We start from the raw sequence: 12,460 nt of genomic DNA, 5'->3' as shown, positions 1-12,460 counted from the left end.
GTGCCGAGCAGCCCCGCTGCTCCTACCGCCTCCATCGTGGCCCTGCCCGTGAGCGCCTCCACGGCTGCATGTTGAGTCGCCCAAGCCAGGCCACTCCTTTTCCTTGATGCAGTATCTGAAAAATTGAATAAAGCAATGGAAGTTATTGAGTGCTTCTTTAGTTGATGGAATAAAATAGATTAGGGGATGAAGTACCATTGGTGTTCTCTGACCGTCATCATGGATGGACTTTTTTATTGAAGCATTTAAAAGGAAATTGGACGATGTATGGACTAAAGAAACAAAGGATGCTATGGATGAGGTTCTTAAGAGGGTCGTATTTTCATGCACTGATGATGAGTTCATTCAGTATATGGAGCAAATTAAAAGCGAATCTGATAAGCTTGCTGAATGGATTTTGGAGATCAAACCTGAGAGGTGGTCAGACGCCCTTTTCACGAGGCCGCGTTGTTTAACACAATAAGGTGAAAAGCTCATGGAGATGATGTACACAGGTCGAGCAACTTGCCTCAGCCGCCGTTGTCTACTGAGTTGCCTCCACCGTTTGCTCCCCGCTATCTTCAAAGTCGTGGCACGCAGACTCACGACGAATGCATCTAATACTAATAAGCAAGACTACATCGGTCCCGGAGGGTACTACAGAGGTAGGTGTAGTCTAGCAGCTGGTAGTGACCCGTTGGGAAATCCTCCACGAAAGGATCCTGTGATCCGTGGATACTCTGGTGTAGAATCCGACGCTCAGGTGGCAAAACAGTACCACGAGCGGGAGTGTAGCCTCCAACCTCAGGCCATCCCAGACCATGGGGCATCACGGTCCTGGCTGGGTAGATCGCCGTAGGGGGCAGTTTCCAAGATATGACAAAGGGGTGCAACTGCGTCAGAGCATCGTAAAGGTGCACACGAGTGGTGTACAACTCGTGGAGAAGAGGTCGGTTAGCTCGGTCTAGACCATCAACATGCCGACCAAAGTTCTGGTGGTGGAAGGGCTCGCGGGTGATGGTGGAGTAGACATCAGTGTAGTATCCCTGCTCACCCTCGCTGGATGCGATAGCAATGTGCCTAAAAGGGGAGGTATCCAATTCCCGATACTCTCCATGAAGACGGATGAGAGAAGCGTAAGCAGCGTCATGGACTGCCATATCAATGGTCACTCCAACACCATGAGCGGTGCGCAACACAGTAGAGGAGTTATCATCACGAGAATAGATGCGGACGATGGCACGGTACTGCTCCTGGTTAAAATCCCCGTACTGCTCATACACGGTGTACTCAGGGTGCCAGCGATAACCCAGGTAGGTCATGATGTGGACATACTCACCATAGATACATATACAAATATTATATGGCATATTTGTCAGGTGATTTCTAATAATAACTATTCAATTATTATTTTTACTATTGGACATATAAATACTACATATTTTTATGCTTTATGCAGAATTATTGGAAACACGAACACACTACAGATTAGATGGCGGGATTATACTGAAGATTTCAAAGCATATGAGTATACAAATTCTAAAAGTCAATGCATGTGGTCAAGCCAAGGAAGAGGGGCTCATGTAGGTGCATGCAGGAGACCAATAATAGTCAAGACATCATACAAGGGAGCTCCAGTACGTGCATGTTTGCATTACGTGCACCTGCACATGCATGACACAAGTTGGCCCATGAGCATGTGCACGCACGGGCTGGCCCATAAGCATCAACGTCCAATGCACAAAGGCCGAGGCATGTCCACCTTTCGTCAGCGCCAAGGAAACCCAGGATAACATGAGACAGCCGCCGGCGGAGGGTCCTCTAATAAATAGCTAGTCATGTTTAGGTTTACGTTCGGGTTTTGTTTAGAGAAGTTTAGCTATTGCTATTTTTATTTGTCTTCGCTTATAGTGGCTAGTGTGACTGTCAAGGCATCATATCGGAATCCTAATTTGTGACATTTATTCATCTAGCATATCCGCAATTCTTAGATTGCTTGGCTATTATTTTCTTGCATGTTCTTCGATTTGCTTATAGGAAAAATCCTTTGTGGATAGGTTGATTGCGCCGTTGGCTCGGTCGATAACACCGTGGAGTTGGTTCAGCGATTGCCGTGGATATCAGTCGTGTACGGTTCTCCCTGTACGGTTGGTAGCCGGATTATGAGGGTCAAGTCCCACAAAAATCGTAGCTATCCTCTCTCATCGAAAAATCGGGCCCCGGTTCACATCAAGTGGTATCAGTTTTCAGGTTCATCGGTGAGAGATTTACAGTTTTGTTAGATTAGCTTATTTTTCAATCCTACAACCCACAGAAAAGCTAAAAAAATTAGATTAGTTCATCCGCTGCACCTAGCTTTTTAGCCTTTAGCAAATTTTGCATCTAGTATTTGCTTTGTTGAATCTTTGGTTGCATTCATCTTAGAATTAGTGCTGGTTTAGATTAGTCCTAGGGAAAATTATCTACTAGATCGAACTTTGCTTTTGTCCATTATACTATCCGCCACAAGTTCTTGTGTGTTTCGTAAGGTTAAAAGAAAATAGATCTTCCTCTGTCTGTTAGGTGCCGCCACGTCGTCCGCTTACTGATTCATCCAGTTTACGTGTCCCATCGTTCTCCGCATCGTCCGCCGCTTCCGACCGCACGCGTCCTGCCCCTGCTCTGCAACATACGCAGCCTGCACCCACGTTTCATATCAGACAACAGCCCACTTGTGTAGTGCGCTGCTACTCACTCACCACCTTTGGATTATCTACTTACACGTATTCCATTGATTGATCTCCTTTAGTCTCAAGTATACTACGTATCCCTGAACTACTAGTAGCACACGATTTTGCAGCATCTTTTATTTGTTTTTCTCATCATCGTGCGTATACTTCTCTGGTAACAGCCGGTTAAAGAAAAAAGTGAGAGAGAGAAAAAAGAAAAAGGAAAACAAAGAAGAAAAAGTTGAAGAAAAAGTCGGCTAGCATCTAATTTGGACTGATTTGTTCTGTTTGTCACTCAGACTGTAGTTTTGCTGCTACTTGATCGCCACTCCATTAATTATTTATTTTCGAGCTTTGATATACATTGCGTTTATACCTTATTTATATCCAGCTTTTAGAGCTAATCATATTTTGATCGGTTTTCACATTCATTTGAGTCAGTATCTGGGTTTAGATTGTTTTCTCTCTTACTAGTCAACTGCGAGCATTAGTTAGGAGCTTGAGCAATTATTCAACTTGCATTGCTTTTTGTTAAATTGTGCCACTAATATTGTGAGTTGAGAAGCCATTGCCAAGCTACACCTTTTACTACCAATAAGTACAGGTCCCGGCTCTACTGATTCCTGGTTATCGCTCCATCCAATCTTCATCGGTAGTTTGAAGCCAACACCAACGCGCCAATCACCACCTGTTGCATTGGTAAGAACAAGTAAGAATTTGATACTAAGCTTGAGTGTGAGCAATTTTTCTCCACCACGTCCTACTAGTTGATAGGGATTATACACTGCGTGTTTTTTCTTTTTCGCTAACAATGGCACAGGATCAACCCACACTTGAGGGCCTCACCGCGGATGTGAAAGTCACCAGCGAGCGTCTCACCCAACTTGAGGTTGCTCATATTGTGGCAGAAGAGAGGCTAAGGACATTGAGGATGCACAAGGTGTTGCCAACACACAACTACAGGACATCTTGTTACGTTTGGATGAGCTACGGACTATACCCCCCGTCAACAATAACGTTGTTCCTCACAATTCCGCGGGTGTTGCCGCTACTTCACGAGCTTGACGTGTGCCCATGGGTCATCCACAGCACCCCGCTACTGCCACCGATGCTATCACCATAACCCAGCACCCACAAATTCCTCCTCGCGTCCACGAGCGACATGGGGACAACTACGAGGATTATTCTGGTGACACCGAAGACGACCAAATGGTCAACCACCACAATGACCCTGCTCATCAACAACTACGTTTCAACCGTCACGGTATGGCACGAGGTCAACCCAGGTATGATGTTAGAGATTATGAACACTCTAGTGCCAAAATCAAATTTACTATGCATGCTTTCAATGGTAAATATAATCCAGATGTTTATCTTGACTGGGAACTTTCTTTTGAACAAAAATTTGCATGTCGTGATATTCCTGAGAACCAAAGAGTTAGGGCAGCCACTAGTGAATTTACAAACTTTGCTTCCATGTGGTGGAGTGAATATTGTCGTATTAATGCAAATAATATACCTTCTACTTGGGATGCTTTAAAACGAGCTATGCGACAACGTTATGTTCCTTCATATTATGCTCGTGACAAACTGAATGAATTACAACGTTCAAAACAAGGTAGTAGTTCTGTAGAGGATTATTATCAAGAATTACAAACTGGCTTAGTGCGATGTGGATCAGTTGAAACCAACGATGCTATGATGGCTAGATTTTGTGGTTTGAATCGTGATATTCAGGATATCTTGGACTACAAGGAGTACAACTCTATTACTCGTTTGTTTCATTTTGCTTGTAAAGCTGAAAGGGAAGTACATGGACGACACAACAAGGGACGATGTAACTTTTCTGCAGGTCGTCGCTCATCATGGACACCCTCTCCTACTGTTCCATCCACTATTGAGTCTACACCACCTATCTTGAACAATGGTGCAAACCCATCAAGTTCAAAATCATCTGAGGCTTTGAAAACAATGTCTATAGCACCCACCACTTCATCTGGACGCACAAGGGACATGAAGTGTCATATATGCAAAGGTGGCGGGCACTTGATGAGGGATTTCCCAAATAAACGAACATTCATTGTGCGGGAAGATGGTGAGTACTCCTCTGCTAGTGATTTGGATGAAGATACTCGTGCTATGCTTGCCACTAATAATGCAGGTGATGACACGGAGGAGATACATATTAATGCTGATATGGCAGATAAATACCCAAGCCTTGTAACCATGCGAGTACTTAGTGCCCAGATGGGGGATGCCGAGATGCCTCAACGTCATAATCTTTTTCAAACTAAGTTTGTTGTCAAAGGGCATTCCGTTCGTGTGATCATTCATGGTGGAAGCTGTAATAATTTGGCGAGTATAGAGATGGTCGAGAAACTTTGCCTCACCACTACAAGACACCCCCATCCATATTATATCCAATGGTTCAACGACTGTGGTAAGTTAAAGGTAACACGTCGTGTGAGGGTTCATTTTACACTTGGTTCATATCATGATTATGTTGATTGCGATGTTGTACCTATGCAAGCATGTTCTTTATTGTTAGGTCAAACTTGGCAATGTGATAATAGTGTTACCCATCATGGTAGACCAAATTCGTATAGTCTCATATTTGAAGGAAAAACCATTAACTTGCTTCCTATGACCCCCGATGAAATTATAAATGATGAGAAAGCTAAATCAACGGATTGTACTGCACATAGTATGCTTGCTATCAATTCTGAATTTTTTTCCATTAAGTGTTTCAACTTATGATCTGGACATACCGGGTGGTCAGAAAGTTCATTTGCATCCCCATCATTTATATATAAACTCGGCATGGGATACAATTTATCATGATGTTATGCTCCGCCATGAGAAAATTTATCACGATTTTCAGAATGGTGCTATCACAAATTTATCAGACCCTCATGAGCTAACGCTGTCGTGGTATTCTCACGGGGGGTGCAAGACGATAGATGCCACAAGGTGGCTTGAGTGTGAGGGCAAGACCGCTATCGGAATATCCAGGGACAGGTATGCGAGTAGCACGCGCTAGTTTACCCAGGTTCGGGGCTCTCCGGAGAGATAACACCCCTACTCCTGAATGTCTGAGTATATCTGGTATATCTGGTACAGAGTGCTCCTAAAGCTGTATCTGAGGTCAGTGCCGTAGGCATCTGGCCTCGTATATATGTGGATGGCCGGATGAGCATGCAAGCTACAGTGACTGAATGGTATGTGTGTGTGCTAGCTAGCTATCTTGCTAGCTAGTATGCATGCGTGAGGGTGTGTCCCCCTGGATGGATGGATACTCATATATATATATATATATATATATTGTGACTAGCTTACTATCTAAGCTAAGTGGTGGCATGGGCAAGGCATGGTGGGGTGTCATGCTTGTCCCCTCGGTCATTTCATAAATAGTGTCAGGGGACAAGTGACACTATACATGATGGCTGGGGTGACACATGAACAGTGCTCAGGTACAGCTGTCTCGACGGTGTCTTGTCAGTGTCGGTCGGGCTGCAGTCGTCAGCCGGCTAGTTGGCGTAGTCGTCAGCCGGCTGGTTGGCGCAGTCGTCAGCCGGCTGGTTGGCGAAGTCGGCAGCCGGCAGCCAGACGGGGAGCCGGCAGGAGCGGCCGGGCAGTCGGACTGAGGAGCTTTGCTAGCCCCGATGTCTTGATTTATTGTCTCGCCGTCTTCGGGATATCCGTGGCCAATTACTCTGAAAGTAGCCCCCAAGCTTCCGGGCAACTTGGTAAAGTTGGGCGGAGGTTTTTTGGCGGGTGTTCGTGGAAATGATCATGCAAAAAGACAAAGTTAGTCCATGCAGATATATCAAATGTTTACTTTTAGCATTACAAGTTTATGCGAAGGGTGCCGACTCGGTTTCGTCCGAGCCCCCTTAATCTTTTTCATGTTCCCTCCGCTTTTTGGCTTGTGTTCTTGCTTGCCGGACAGCCGCTCTGCGGTTTGTGGCTGAGAGTGGGCCGTGAAGTGGAGTGTACAGTACTCAGAGTCTGAGAGCAGATTCAACCGAGTAGATACTTGTAAAGGAAACGGCCGGTTCGCCCGAACCGTTTTTCTTTCCGGACGTTTTTCGCGTGGGTGGCCTCCAGCGTTCACTCTTGCTAGCCGGGCAGCCGCCCTGCGTTCTGTGACTAAGAGTGGGCCTTTGGTACCGCGCACGCTACTAAGCCGTCTGCAGGAAATAACGTCTCAGGCCAAGCGGCCAGCCCCGAACCAACTCTAGCTGGCGCCGGGGCGAACAGTGATGCAACTGTAATGAAATGCACAGATAGTTCCCCGAGCGATCCCCGAGCATCGCTCAGAGTTATCCGTGCTTGCGTGGTGCAAAAATATGCGGGTGAGGAGCTCACATTGATTTCCGTGTAGGCGTGGCGGAGTTTGCCGATGACAGCTGGCGCAACTCGGTGCTCGCGTAGCGCGCCGGCGCACCCGTTGGGTGTAGCTTTCGAGCCTCCGGGTGCTCGAAGGGGGTCCCGGTCGGTCAGGCTCGACCGGCCGGCGGTGAGGCGTCTTGCAGCGCCCTTTTTCTTCTTCTGCCGGCTGCTGGCAGCCAGACAAAACTCTTCTCTTGTCTATTGCTTTTATTTCTTGCAATCTTTCATGGCGGTGCGCCAGCGCACTCACTGGGTGTAGCATCCGAGATTCGGGCCGATTGCAGAGCAGTCGGGCCGGATCTCCCGGCAACTACTTTGTCTTCTTCCTCGCGGGAGCGCTTCAGCGCACCCGTTGGGTGTAGCCCTCGAAATTCGGGCCGACTGCTAAGCTGTCGGGCCGGATCTCCCGGCGGCTTCTTTGTCTTCTTCTTCGCGGGGGCGCGTCAGCGCACCCACTGAATGTATTGTCGGAGCAGGAGGCAGTACAGCCGGCTTGGCGCAGTCGGCAGCGCGGATCACAACTGACCGTCCGAGTGGCGAAGCAGGCGGATGGGTCATTCGGACGGTTTTTTTCAGCACTGGGCGGCTTTGACCGAGTCTTCCTCTCTCTCTTTCCTTTTCAGCCCGGACACACACCCTCCCTCTCTCTTTTAGCTGTGGGCAGTCGACCTTTCGACTTTTCTTTGGGCATCCGGCCCAGCTCTTTCTCTGCTTCTTTTCAGCCAGCCCCCGACTTCCTTCTTTCCTTCAGCCGGCCACGGGCAACCGAACGGTGAGAGCCGGCAGCGGGCAAGCGGGGAGGCGGTAGCCGGCCAGGCCGGCCGGATGGGTGGGTGAAGCCGGCGCGGTGGAGCCAGCCAGCGTGGAAGCCGGCCGGCGTAGGCGATGCTGGCGAGGCGGGAGCTGGGGAGACAGGAGCCGGCCACGGCGCGGGCAGAGCTGAATGAGGTCGGGCGCTGGGGAGGTCGGCGTCGGGTGCTGGAGAAGTCGGAGCCGGGCGCGGCGCAGGAACATCCGAACGGGCCGGGTGCTGGAGAAGCCGGAGCCGGGCGCGGCGCAGGCAAAACCGGGCGGGCCGGGTGCTGGAGAGGCCGGCGCCGGGGCGGCGGAGCGATGGGTCCGGGAGTCGCGGCGACGCAAGGCGCGCAGGGCAGGAGGCGGAGCGGCGCGCGAGGCCCAGCAGTGAGAGCGGCGACGGGCGGCAGCAGGCTCCGGTTGGTGGAGGCGCTGGAGCCGGCTTTGGCCAGCAGGCACGCTGGCGGTCGATGCAGAGCAGCTAGACGGCTGCGGTCGCGAGGCATAGGCCCGTGTGGGACCCGGTCAGCAGTCGCGCGGGAGGGGCGAGGCGGCCAGCGAGCGGGCTTCGCGGCAAGCCGGAGCGGGGACCCGACGCACGCGGCAAAGGCCGGCCTCGAGGGCGCACGCGGAGAGACCCGGGGCCGGGATGGAGGCGAGCGGAGAGCGATGCCCTGCATGGCCATTATTCGATTAATGTACACGCACTGTCCAGATTTCAGTCTGGCTAGTGTACGAGCACGGTTTGGGATGAGTATGAATGTATGGCTATCATCTGGGTTGCATCTGGACTATGCATGGGTGTATGGGGTAGTTTGGATAATGTATGGCTAATGGTTTGACTGATTGACTATTGTTTAACTTAGCAGCTAGCTAGCTTGTATAGACGATATATGGAGAAGCGAATGCGTGCTTCGGCCGAAGCAAGACACAACGCGGACGGGTCAGGCTGCAGTCGGCAGGCGGCTGGTTGGCGCAGTCGTTAGCTGGCTAGTTGGTGCAATCGGCAGCCGGATGTGGAGCCGGCAGGAGCGGCCGGCAGTCGGATTAAGGGGCTTTGCTAGCCCCAATGTCTTGATTTATTGTCTCGCCGTTTTCGGGGTATCCGTGGTCAATTAGTCCGACAATCGCCTTTCGAACGGCTTATATATGTTGCATCTATTTTTGCTTTGCTCTATGATATGTTCGACATAGGTGAAAGCCGAGGACGGCTTTATTTTCAAGAAAGGGAGGATGATGTGGACACACTCACCATAGATACACACAAATATTATATGGCATATTTGTCAGATGATTTCTAATAATAACTATTCAATTATTATTTTTACTATTGGACACACAAATACTACATATTTTTATGCTTTATGCAGAATTATTGGAAACATGTACACACTACGGATTAGATGGCGGGATTATACTGAAGATTTCAAGCCAAGGAAGAGGGGCTCATGTACCTGCATGCAGGAGACCAATAGTAGTCAAGACATCATACAAGGGAGCTCCAGTATGTGCATGTTTGCATTACGTGCACCTGCACGTGCATGACACAAGTTGGCCCCTCAGCATGTGCACGCACGGGCTGGCCCATAAATGCACAAAGGCCAAGGCCTGTCCATCTTTCGTCAGCGCCAAGGAAACCCAGGATAACACGAGACAGCCGCCGGCGGAGGGTCCTCTAATAAATAGCTAGTCGTGTTTAGGGTTTACGTTCGAGTTTTGTTTAGAGAAGTTTAGCTATTGTTATTTTTATTTGTCTTTGCTCGTAGCGGCTAGTGCGATCGTCAAGGCATCCTATTGGAACCCCAATTTTATGAGATTTATTCATCTAGCATATCCGCAATTTTTAGATTGCTTGGCTATTATTTTCTTGCATGTTTTTCGATTTGCTTGCAGGAAAAATCCTTTGTGGATAGGTCGATTGCACCGTTGGCTCGGTCGATAACACCGTGGAGTTGGTTCAGCGATTGCCGTGGATATCAGTCGTGTACGGTTCTCCCTGTATGGTTGGTAGCGGATCGTGAGGGTCAAGTCCCACAAAAATCGTAGCTATCCTCTCTCATCAAAAGATCGGGCCCCGGTTCACATCAGGTCATCATCTCAGCTAGCACACCAGGTGAGCCAGAGGCTCCAATAACCGTCGTGTGGCGCACGACCTGTCTCGTAGGATCCATCTGAAAGCAAAGATGTTCTAAAGGAGTCAAATGACATTGTGTGTATTATTCAAAATACATTTCAAAGGAATAATTGTAGATAATCCAACTCTTCGGGTAGATGTGATCATGAGAACCTAATGTTAGAGTTAGAAAATTCATTTAAGCCGAATAGAAGAGATATCAGTATCCCAGAGTAAAGGAGTGGAATAAAAGATTGTAATACCACCCAATGGCAATGTGGGCCCATAAGCGGCACATCCATGTTAGCAAAAGTTTTGCAACGACTAGACTCAACTTTGGCCAAGGAGTTGGAAAGGGGGGCGGGGTTCCTATAGGAAGTCAGCTCTGATACCAACTTGTGACGCCCCTGATTATGGATTGGATACTTCAAGAGAAAAGAAGAGAATTGTCAGATAAGGAGAGGCATGGTGTTTACTTCGCCTTGCTAGTAATCGAGCTCAGAGATGGGTCTGTTCAACCAAACGACAAGCTGCTAGTCTCAAACCTGTTGGACATAAGTGTACAATCTGTTGAAAGAATCTGGGAAGACGCCAAAAAGCAAATTACCGATGGCAAAGAAGTAGATGTCTCAAGTAAGAAGCTAGGAAGATCCGGCCGAAAGAGAAAGGAGCTAGATCTAGCGAGGACCTCAACAATCCCACTGGATAAAAGAAGGACTATTCGATCTCTGGCACGGTCTCTAGGTGTGGCCCGATCGACCCTACATAAGAGGTTCCAGTTGAATGAGCTTAACCGCATCACAAGCACCATGAAGCCTCACCTTAAGCTAGAGAACAAGCTTGCGAGATTGAAATTTTGTATGTCCATGGTCGATGACAATTCGATCTCAACTTCTCGGGCTATGTTCAAACCAATGACGAATATGGTTCACATCGATGAGAAGTGGTTTGACATGACGAGAGTGAAGAATGGTTACTATGTACTTCCAGGAGAACCTGAACCAAAGCGCACCGTGTCAAACACTCACAGCATTGGGAAGGTAATGTTCCTAACAGCTGTTGCCAGGCCTCGATATAACAATGAGGGGGAGCTAACATTCGATGGGAAGATCGGCATTTGGGCATTTGTCGAAGAGACTAAGGCGAAGCGAACAAGTCAGAACAGAACAAAGGGAACAAAAGTGTTGACATCAGTGAAAGTAACCAGGCCTATGTGCAGAGATTATCTAATCAATAAGGTTATCCCGGCAATTCAGGATAAGTGGCCTGATGATGATGAGGGAGCAACAATATTCATCCAACAGGATAACGCAAAGCCTCATGTCCTTCCCAATGATGTAGCTTTTCGAGAAGCTGTGGAACAAACTGATCTTGACATCCGATTGCTACAACAGCCCCCAAATAGCCCTAAGTTAAATTGTTTGGACCTCTGCTTCCATAACTCTCTCCAGTCTCTAACCGACTGCAGGTCACCTACAAACATCCAGGAACTGGTACAGGGTGTGGAAGAGAAATTTGAGAACTACGATCCCGACAAGTTGCACAGAAGCTTTATCACATTAAAAGCAGTTATGTTTGAAGTTATGAAAGACAAAGGAGGAAATCAATATAAGTTGCCCCACTTGCACAAGAATCGCTTTCAGAATACTGGAATGAAAATAATCAGTGTATATTGCGACAGTCAGGTAGTTGTTGATACTAGGGCCACTATAGAAGAAATGGAAATTGCAATAGAAAAAGAAAATGAAAGGAAAGAATTAGCTAGAGAAGGGAAAAGAAATAAAAGTAAAGGGAAGGGAAGAAGTAGCAACAAAAGGGAAAAGAAAGAAAAGTAAAGGGAAGGGAAGGGAAGAAGTGGCCAGAGAAAGGAAAAGAATGTAGTCAAGAGGGGACAAAGAGGCCCTTATGTCATGTAGTCAGGTGCTCCTTGTGTATGTCTTGTGTAATCTTGTGTCAAGAGGGGACAAAGAGGCCCTTATGTCATGTCCTTGTGTATGCCTTGTCTAATCCTTGTATATCAACTCCTCGTTGGAATTTATTGGAATTTGGGTTATTTGGATTAATTGAATTATCTGGGTTATTTAGATTAACTGGATTAATTTGGATCATTTGAATTAATTTGGGTTATTTGAATTTATTTGAATTGATTTTAGTTATTTGAATTAATTTAAAATATTTGAATTTATTTGAATAATTTGGATTAAAACTGAATTTGGGCTAACTTATAATCCAAATATGGATCTGATCAACAATAGAAAAATAGAACATGTACTATCAATACAGGTTTGGACTTGTACTGTGAATAGAAAAAAATGAAGCAAAACTCTTACAAATTTTCAGTTTCAAAATGGGACAGCAGTATAACATCAAGCAAAACTCTACCAATGTTCACTATTCATTGTTGGCTTGGTCAGATCACTTGCTTGTTGATATCACTTGATATCACTTGCTTGTTTCATTCCTACCGAGATTG

General features: G+C 47.3%; 1 protein-coding gene across 1 annotated transcript; it reads left to right on the top strand.

Annotated features, from left to right (window-relative positions):
• Window positions 1–10,781: 10,781 nt before the first annotated feature.
• On the top strand, window positions 10,782–11,822 carry LOC147975351 (uncharacterized). The gene has a single exon (XM_087520375.1). The coding sequence runs from the start codon at window positions 10,797–10,799 to the stop codon at window positions 11,820–11,822; it is 1,026 nt and encodes a 341-aa protein (XP_087376501.1). The 5' UTR covers window positions 10,782–10,796.
• The last annotated feature ends 638 nt before the right edge of the window (window positions 11,823–12,460 follow it).

This window comes from Triticum urartu, chromosome 4A (assembly GCF_056163025.1).
Source record: "Triticum urartu cultivar PI428250 chromosome 4A, HENAU_Tu73, whole genome shotgun sequence".
Classification (NCBI taxonomy): domain Eukaryota; kingdom Viridiplantae; phylum Streptophyta; class Magnoliopsida; order Poales; family Poaceae; genus Triticum; species Triticum urartu.
The sequence above is the reverse complement of the archived record's forward strand: the minus strand, read 5'-3'. Positions and strand labels throughout refer to the sequence as shown.